The sequence below is a fragment of the Teleopsis dalmanni genome, chromosome 2 (assembly GCF_002237135.1).
Source record: "Teleopsis dalmanni isolate 2A chromosome 2, ASM223713v2, whole genome shotgun sequence".
Classification (NCBI taxonomy): Eukaryota; Metazoa; Arthropoda; class Insecta; order Diptera; family Diopsidae; genus Teleopsis; species Teleopsis dalmanni.
Genome location: NC_051847.1, coordinates 128126488 through 128137277, shown reverse-complemented (window position 1 = coordinate 128137277; position 10790 = coordinate 128126488). Strand labels below are relative to the sequence as shown.

Here is a 10790-nt window from a genome sequence, read left to right as displayed (position 1 = left end):
TGAGCAGCTTTTGTTGTTCTGCGGTTAAGTGAGCTCAAAAAAGTGGTTGTCATTACGAAACATTACACAAAAACTACAAGGACTACAAAAAACCATAAACATAATAACTTGTGTACAAGTTTCATTTTAATAATATTAACACAGGAAACAGGAAACCAATGAAATTAATAATTTTAAATTTGCCTTTGTTCTACTTATGGTTCGAGCATTTGTTGGCCTCACCTGATTTATGCAAATATCAATAAATACACGGAGCTTTGTGTGTGGGCCGCAGTGTAGGCGGATTGTGGCTCTTGTGTCAAAAGAGAAAATTTATACCAATTAAAATGATTAATAGTTTTAAATGAAAATGACAGTTTGTCGTAATGGCATTTAGATAATATTTTTTTGCACCACACGCTGTCATATATATTTTTAATAAAAACTTTTTTAATGATATTTTTGTTTTTGGTCATATTTTTCTCTTTACAACGACATTTTTTAACATTTTTTTGACATGGTTTCAATAGCTTTTAAAACGAGTGTTTTAATTGTAGTATACATAAAATGAAATAACCAATGAAGTTTTCATCATAAAAACATTTTCACAAAAAACCAAATGAAAACAGTAAATATATTAAAAAAAAAATTAATATAAAATATTGATGTGAATACTGTAACTTTCTCCTTATAAAATGAGAGTTTTAAGATTAGCCATGCAATAATTATATTATTGTTAGAGGATGTGGCACTACGAACGTCAAGTCTATTGTGTCCTCTTCTGGTTTTAGAATAGATCTCTAATCCCTGTTGCGTTTACAGAGAGTTATATTGCCTCTTCCGTAAGAATATACATCCCAGGAGCCTATTGCGTATGTGCATTAGCGCAAGACATTCTATCCATACAATAAATAAAAGACACAATAAATACGAATAAGATATAGAGTTATTTATTCATCAAATATTCATTGTCGGTACTATGATCACGTTTGGTTGAGTTTTTTTTACAAGTCGTTTTACAAATTTCAATTCGGAGGGGATGGCATCCAATTGACACCATTGCTCTTCGAGATTCTCAAACAACGTTACTGATTCAGTGCTATTTAGATAACCCCAAAAGTCCCTTTAATTAAAAATATTGTAATATACTCGTAATAGAGTATATTATTATAGATTAATAGGAATACGTTAAAACCTATTCCGGTTTAAGCTTAAGCGTCTCTAGTCATGAAAACAAAATAAACTGTCACTTCAACAAAACTTGCATCACTTCTTTTCTCCAGTTATTGTAGGAAATGACTCCATAAATATTTTCTGAAATAGTAAAAAATTAAGACGATCTAGTTTCATAACCGAAAAAATTATTACATACTATTTTAATATGTAAAATATTGCATTTAGCAGGCACTGAGCTATTCAATCGCAGTCACTTAATCTCATCTCTAAAAGTCGTTCGTAGGTGGTCAGATCTTACAACTACAAGAGGGTCAATGATTAAATAACTATTACACTCTTATATAAAAAAATATTTACATGCAAAAAGTTACTTCACCTCTCAATTAAACGGTAGTCATTTCTATTAGGAATGGAACTACATCAGAATCTCTCATTATGTTGTCTTGACCAGAAAATGATGTTGTTGATCTTATTCGCCGCATGTAATATACTTGATTTTTATTTCATTTTTATTTGGAAACCGAAATCAAACGACATTTAAGTGATTTATTTATTTTTCTCCTTAGAACATATTTATCTACAAAAATTGTATGTTTTAAATTACAGAGCATCGGAGAAGAGTAGGTTAGTAATCATTTCCAGGGATCAGAGGAATATCTGCTATCTTCAAGACATTAAATACTTGTTTGAACTTTGACTAATCACGAACTAACTGATGGATTTATGTACTTTAGAAAAGCATTCAAAAATACTTCACAGACGCATTAAACTCTATGTTCCCTATATTTTAACAAAGATAAAGAAAGTGCGTCGCCTGTTTGATCAAAGCCTATTTCTTTCCCACAATATGCTTTCTGGGTGACGTGAAAAACATTCAACTTGAAATTATTAATAATAAGTAATCTTTGAGGGTTCATTTAGAGACCCCAAGCCACGAAATTTTTAGTTGACAATTATAGTCGTGAGTCGCAAAAAGAAGAAGTAAAATTTCAAACTTAGAATATTTGAAGAATTTAAGATGCACTTTTATCTTTTCAAACTGCAATGATGGAGCTGTGCAAGTGTGTGCATTAAGTACCTCAGTAACTGGTATTAAATTACGACTAAATTTAGAAATTGAAATTTGCATTACATTCTTTTATAATTAAGAATTACATTTTTATTTTTGATGTTTTGCTATATTTCAATATTATTACAGAATTATTTTTAGTTCATTGTATATAATTTCTTTAAAATTTAAATTTGTAAATATATATCTCTTTAATTATTTAAATGTTTTTTTTGATATAAATTAAAGCAAAAAAAAACCAAATATATATATATATAATTCTTGGAGGGATTGTAGTATTATATATATATTCTACAAAGAAAATCTCTTTTTTTTCAAAATAGGTTCTTCATCCGAATCAGCTTCAACAGCCTCAATAGCTAAGCTGGAACAATCATCATTATTTATAATAACACTTGCGTTACTCTTCACCTCATTATTTTGCTTTTGTGGTTCATTCACATTTGTTGGTATTATGTAATATCTATCGCAATAAACGAATTTTTCCTTATTATTTTCATATGGATCATCTTCATTAATTAAACAAAGTGGTTTTGCGTTTAGTTCTGTGGGATTCAAGGTACAAGTTATAGCAACACTAAAAAATGTTAACTTTAGTCGATCTTCAAAGAGTTTTACAGCCGCACTTTGATACACGTTTTTTTCAATTTTCGTATTAGAGACATCTCCTAACAAACAAAGTGCTCTATATCCAATTGTTGATGAATAATTAGGTGGCAAACAGTCTAAATATTTATTGGATATTTGCATGTCCTCTGCTACTGTTTCTTGAAAACAAACTGGAATGCGAGATAACAGTACATGGTCTACAAGTGTTGGAGTAGCTACTTTTAAAGTATTCGCCATAATATTTTTAGCTAATATACTTGAAGGCCATTTTGTATAATAAGTATTGAATACGCTGTAGTCATGACCAAACTTAAAACGCTCATGCATTTCTGATTCCAATGACTGCAAGGTTTCAGATAAATGTTTTTCTTTGTCTCTCTTTGAAATTCTTGCCGATTTTTCTCGTTTCTTCTTAGTTACAAGTGACTGATATTTTAATACATTGGTTTGATCAGTTTCTACTAATTTAAGTTGAGTTTCAAACGTATCCGTTCTAATCAAATTGTCACTTTTTAAAACCCTATGCCGTGGTATGTCTTGAAGACTTGCATTTGGATTTTTTGCATAAAATTTTTTAATTGTTAAATAACGAGTACGACAACTAGTACGTGTATGGTTGCCTAGCAATTCAGCACATTGCAACCAACTCGATGGACCATGTTCCGAAACGAACTCTACTAATTTTCTGTCATCTTCGTACGTCCACGTTGTATTTGTATGACGATGCTTCAGGGTATTTAAGTAACGATTACGTAGTTGTAAAATAGTACGATCGGGAAACATTTGACGTGGTATAGTATTAAATTTTTCTCCATACTTTTTAACAAGACCAATAAGTAGGAGATCTTCCTCTGGTGAAAATGAGTCTAGAAACGTATTTATATGTTATATTATTTTAATAAATGTTTTTGTACTTACCATGATTTATGTTGGGCTTTAGTCTGGTGGTGTAACGCGCTATAACATCACCTTTAGGTTTGAACCTAAAATACGATGTTACTACTGTCCAATCAGTAACATTATTGGTGGTATTTTTATTTACTAATTCAATTAATTTAGCATCATCATTTTTATCCCATTTTTTAAAACGATTTGGTAAGGTATAGCAGGCATTATTCCTGTATTGTATAAAACACTGATAGTCTGAACGACCGCCTACTTCATTTCCAATAGCTTCCCAATTTTGAAAATTGTACTTTTGTACAGCTGTTATAAGGCGATTATTTTCCTCTACAGACCACTTTGAATGTTTAAGTGATGGATGTAGTAAAACATTCCATATTGCCTCACATGATGTTTCAGAATGTCTATGTTTGAGATCCCCAGCAGAAATTTGAAACCAATCCATTGAGAATTTAGCATCCACTTTATCCAATAAATCTTTTAATTTAGAAGAGCACAAATAATCTTTCTTACTTTCCCATCTTACATTTATTAATTTCTTTTCTATTAATCTATTTATTAACTGAAATACAAGTTGTAAGTTCAATTGGAAAAAGTTATTCACATGATCAATAAGTTACCTGTTCTTTTATACCACAAACAAGAGATTTTTTGTCTTTGTCAGTCCAATAATGACTGCTAACCAACCCTACATCCATGGGAAAAAATTCTCCTTCTTTTTTACGTTGGATGTAATCAGCATTATTTGGAGCTCCATGCCCAGAAATATCCTTAAAAAACGTGTTGCCGTCCAGATAAAATGTGGAAGCTTTCAATAATGCACTTCGTTTAGAGACCTTACTGCACGTTCTTCTCTTCTTTACTTCTATCAATGCTACATTCAGGTTGAAACGGGACCGAACTCGCTCCAATTGCAACGTAAATAGTTTTTTGAAATTTTCCAATTGTTCTATTAAGATTTCATTTAGTTTTAAAGCATCTTTCACAGTAGAACCAAATTCCATATTTGGCAATTCTTTTATTAAGCAATGTAAGTTTTTAACGAGTTGTTCGCAGTCAATTTTTATAGTTTCTGTGTCAAGTTGACTCAAGTTGAGTATTACTGTAGTATTATCTGTCCAAGCATTTTTCTCTATGTCTTCAATATCGCTTTCTGTTTCATCGACTGAATCGCTTGACGTATCATCCTCATCGCTATTTTCCATAATTAATAGCGATTTAATTCTTTAAAAACACAAAATTGCAAACTATTTCAACACTGCCTTTACCGCTTGCTTGTAGCACTGACACAACTTAATGATGGAGTCACAGACACAGCTGTTTGGATCAGTGTTGCATTGGGCATTTAGTAAAGTTAGACCAATTTTTAAATACAAATTTTATTAGACCAATTTTGTGGTATATTATTAATAAATTTAATAATAACTGCATGAATAGAAATAATTTATATGGATGAAGTATACAACATAAATTATAATGTAAATTAATTTTATAAGTATTTAAGGTGGTCTTATAAGAAGTTGGTGTTGCTGTTTTGGTTCTCTACTGAATTACAAAAATGCAACGTCAATATGTATTGAGAAGAACTAGACTTTATGCAATTTCTGAATAAGCACAATATTAATAGTGTTCTTATAGGCCCATGACACACTTGAGTAATATTTGAGGATTTATTTGATGGATTAATTTTTGATGCTTACTACACTTGATTAATGCTAATTCTGTAGATTGAAGTGATAAAGATTTTCACAAATTGTATATTAATTTTTTGCTTTCGTTGTTCATTGTTCCTTCTGACCCTAATAGTACGTTTCCACTGCTTACTTAGTAAGTCATGTAGTAACATTGAGCTTTTTGCGTATACATTATCATGAGTTACTTAAGGCTTGGAAAAGCGCTTTTATGTGCCAAAAAGTTCTAGTTTTAGAGCTTTTCTATGTTTACATTGTAATTGTTTACAGATGACATTAAACTTTGTATATTTAGAAAAAAAATTATATATTTATATACATAGATATTGTTTACAATATAAATGCCACAGTTAGTGCATATACAAAAGCAAATGCAATGGTTAATAAAGAAATTCAAATTATTCAAAATCAACAAATAAGAATGCTTTCTTTAATGATTACTAGAAACCAAAGGAAGTGTTGGACTTCTAGTATGTAAGGGCAGTAAATATTATTAAATAAAGAATAAAATTTTACTGAGTTGCTATTTTAGATAAGAATGAAATCTATATGTTGGTTCTGAGAAGACAATAGAGGAGTTTAAAACAAGTTTGAACATTAAATAACCACAATCCATAAGAAAAGATATAAGGCGATGTTTCGTTCAAATTTTCAGTAAGTTTTATTTTAACTAATAGCTTATAATAACACTAATAACTTATAAATTAAAAATAAAAAAACAAAAAATATATACTTATATATATTTATCAAATTGGATTTTATATAATTATAAAATTACAAAAAAGTTATATTATTCCATTTATAATTTTAATAATTTATAATGTATTAAAAATAAAAATAAAATAAAAATAAAAATATATATTTGGTTATTACTTTTTCATTTCTTTGTAGGTGTGTTCTCTTTTGACTTCAAAGATGTTGCTGACAATGTTGACGACGCTGGCAGTAACGGCGAAGAAGGCGATCAGAAATTAATACGAAGGGCAAATTCAATAGGCAAATTCTCTAAAATTCTATATACGTTATTGATAACGATGACAGGGTCTCAGTTGAAAACGCCAATATATTGCTGATTCTTTCTGTTCTAAAAGAAAAGAGAAAAGTAGTTAACATAATACTAAATAATATATATTATTCATTATACTACATTAATTATTAAATAAAACATCTAATATTAATCGTAAAAGATTATGTGGTTTAGATTACAAAAATGTAACGACTTAATAGAAAGTTCACTTATTGCTCATTTACCTAAAATATTGGGTGAAGTGCACTTTCGTTTGTATTACGGACGAAGTTACCATAAAACCTGTTTCACCTTCTTTATCGAAGAAGTTTTTGCCCCCATATTTCTACGGTCCCACACGCATTCCGGGTGTTTTTTTTAATTTTACAGTAAACACAATTTTAAATTTTTAAATCAAACTTGTGAGATCTTAATTATTACTTTCCTGATGTTAACCCGAAATAAATATTGTTAAATATAATATATATAATATCATATATTATTATATATGATATTTTGTAATGATTTGAAATATATATTTGATAAATAAACTTATTTTTATATTTTTATATATTAATTTACATTATATTATTATTATTTACACTATCATGGACGTGAGATGCGCTTGACGACAAAATGAACTGTCAGTTCAGTTTACACTGTCATGAACTGTCATGAGCGTGAAATTTGTTTTGTTTTGTGTAAACGTACAAAATGCTTGTGTGTAGTAGTGCAGAGCACAGAAATTGAGAGTATTCAGTATTAAAAGGTAAACGTAAACATAACATTGCATATGTATGCGTGTCAAGCTGAAGAAACGCAGCAAATTTCATTGCGTGAAATTCATGAACTCACATCACACTTGTCTGTTTATGTTTACATTTTGTTTCACGTGTCACATATGTCAAATTTGCATTCGTCATTTTTGGTATAATTTTGGTCGAATTTTGTTTACTTTATGCTATAGTAAGTCAAAAAGCACGGAAGCTCTTTGTATGGTAAATAAAATTTATCAGTAAGATAAGCTTACTAAGTAAGCAAAATGCCCGTTTAAATGTAAAATAGAAAATATCAAACAATTATTTTTTCAATAGAATCAAAGCATGAAACTGTTATAAAAACTAATTCTAATCCTTAATTTTACTCAATTGTGGCTTGAGAAATTAACAAAATTTCTGTCCATTTTTACTGGCTTCGCGTTCCAATACACAAAACCAGTAGGAATTGAGTAAAAGATGGTAACGAGTGCGATGAAGATAAATTTCATGTTATTATTATCATGTTATTATTATTAATACTTTTTGTTATTACAGCTGATTTCTGTACACTTTTAAATAAACTCTTCATTAAAAGAAAATTAAAGAACACAGTAAAATGTAGAAAACTAACGAAAACAAAGTTAATTTCAAATAATTTATTTAAATTTGTTTTGTGCGCATTTTTTCTTTAATTTAATTTGCAAATACAAATTGTACATAATATAAATAAAATTTAGAAGGATTAGATGTTCATTTTGTATTTATTAGTCGTGTGTTTAAGAATGTATTAATGGCTCGGTCGAGGTGCGCTGAGAACTAATCAACACATGTGCTATGTACGTCTTGCAAATGATTTTTACTAAGTGATTTTCTTGTATCTCGCATAAGATCACTGCGACTCAAATTATGTCCCCTGATTTTGCGTACATATTTAATTGACCATTAGAGATGTAAATTGTTCTTGGCCACGTCTAGTAGTTTTCGCCAACCACATCGATTATCAGATTCCTGTCGCCAGTTAGTACTACGGAGTGCTTTAATATCGTATATCACTTGGTTCTTCCTCTGAAAGTTCGGGTGTCATCAAACATGTTTTTCACCAACGAATACCGAATAAAATACCCTTCTAGCTTCTTTCATTCGCTCGAATCTCTGGCTTGATTATTCTAGCGAGACCGTTGAATTTTTATGCGCTTAGATATGTCAATGTTACGTTTCAACAAATCAACAAGTCATCATGTCAACAAGTACCTAATTCGATACTTCTAATTCTAATACTGCTAATTCAATAAAATCTTTCCATCACTGTTGGGAATTGTCCGAGCTTTTGCACCACGCAGAAGACATGATAGGCATAGTAAAAGATATGTAGAGTGTATTTTTTGTGTGTCCAAAAAGGATCGTATTTCTTAATTAATTGCATAGCTCAAAGTATCATTTGTTAGCTGACGTCACGATTTAACGAAGCTGAGTTGCCGCAATTGACACAGAGATACTTTGTTTGTTTTTTATGTGAAGGCGAAGGCTACTTGTTTATGATAAGTAATCACCAAGTTATGCTGCTTTTAGTTTTGACGAGAAAAATGTCACTGGTCTTCATCCTTTTGATACCTGCTTTTCCAACACAGTGCCGATGGCAATGTTGGATGCGTATGTCATCAGTTGAATTGAGGGAGACGATGATTGAGGAAACATCATATGCGAGAACTGGACATACAATAGTCCATGCACATGTGTAATATCGTGACGAATCATCCATTTTTGCAAGAGTAGAAAGCTATACTGAACTAAGCATATATTTCTTATCTCTTCTTTCAATGTTAAATGAATTTGGTTTTTCCAGTTTAGAATGATAAACAATTTTTGTGAAGATTATAAAAATTTCTTTTTTATTAGTATTATTTTACGATATTAGTATATGCAATCACAGAAGCTGTTAACATCATTACCTCGTATGGACAACCAAGACGACTAAAACGGTGAAATGTCGCTGACATGGCATCGAATCAGAATGTAGAGTCATTTGTTTAGAAAATTGCTTTTTTATGCATTTATATTATTGATCAGATACAAGCTACTCGTCGTTTATAATGTAAATACTCGTAGCAATAAAAAAGAAATATATATATATATATATATATATAAAAATTAGTATTATTAGATTAGTGTTGCACTGAATATAGCGTTACGAATATTCGAAAAATATTATTTTAACAATTTAAAAAATTACAAATTTTATCTTTGAACAGATATATGTGTATGTATAGTGTAGACATTTTTTTTAAACAATCTACAAGTTAGTTTCTCATTGGATGAAGACAATGTTATGGTATAGTAATATACAAAAAGTATTAAAACTTTTTAAGGATTATAGTAAATAATTTACCAATTCAAATTGCAATTGCACATATGTACATCTCATTTTTCTTACTTGCGAAGACATAAAGTATACAATACATCCATTAAATTTAACACAACTCGATTTGAACTGAGAAAGATTTTGGGTAGTGGTTGGTTTTTGTAATGCAGAAATAATAAATTTATTTTCTCTATTCTGAAATTGTAAATTTAATTTGGTCTGCCACAACCCAAATATCACAGTGCTTGATTCTGATGTTGAACCATATGCTTTGGCACTTCATTTCCTGTAAACCACACTTCACTGCACTTTCTATTGAATTTATATGAAATGCTTTATTTTTCACTATGACAATAGAAAAATACGAGTATTGTTGCAGTACATTTTGTAATTCCAAACATGCTTCCAACACCTTGCAGCATTCAAAAGATATTGGCAGTACGGAAAAGCTTCAATGCTGGTTGCATCTAATGCAATTGTTGGTTTGTATCCTTGGGGTAGAATGTCATTTATTTTGTTGACATTGATGTAAAAGAACACAAATAAATTTACTTCTCATCAAACCATGTTTTTTATAATATTTTTATTTTTTTTTAAACAATAAATAGTTCTGTTTTTAGCATTTGAAGGTAATCATTGACAACTAATTAATTCAATTTATAAGCAAAAATGTAAGTGAGTATTGAAATTTTAATGAGAAATGGGAATATGTCTTCCATACATACTTTATATGCAATATTACGTTACAAAAATGTAATTAATTTCTTAAAATCGGTATTTCGTTTTTTTTTAAATACAGGGCCAAAAATTCCCTGTTCCACATTCTGACTCTGATAGCTCTACAAAGTAACAAAGTCTAGTACGTTATGTTAGATCATTGGATTTTAAGAGAGTTGAGAGAATCCAGTATCATACCTTAATTAATATTATTTCCAAACTTCTTTAGGAGCATAAGATTTCTACATTGTTTTTCCAGTTGTTTCTGTTTCGAGGTACAGCTCTTAGTTCGCTAAACGACAACAGTACCAGAACTTAATCGACGTAATTGAGGTCTTCAAGTGGTTCATTTAGTCGCCAGCTCATTCTGCTGTTTTCGGTATCAAAGACTTCAAGCATTCAGTCCAGAACTACAATGAAAAGCAGGAGGGACAAAAGACATTCTTTTCTGACACCTGTCGTTGATGGAAATGCCTCGTTTAATGCTCCCTTGTGCAACACTCCAAAATGCGCGCAATTATAC

General features: G+C 30.0%; 1 protein-coding gene across 1 annotated transcript; it reads right to left on the bottom strand.

The window, feature by feature from the left end:
• Window positions 1–2496: 2496 nt before the first annotated feature.
• Window positions 2497–5048, bottom strand: LOC119678982. The gene is made up of 3 exons (XM_038091117.1): window positions 4357–5048; window positions 3752–4298; window positions 2497–3699 (listed from the first exon to the last, which is right to left on the bottom strand). Exons 1-3 carry the CDS (start codon window positions 4939–4941, stop codon window positions 2516–2518), a joined length of 2316 nt encoding a protein of 771 aa, XP_037947045.1. The 5' UTR covers window positions 4942–5048; the 3' UTR covers window positions 2497–2515.
• Between the last annotated feature and the right edge of the window lie 5742 nt (window positions 5049–10790).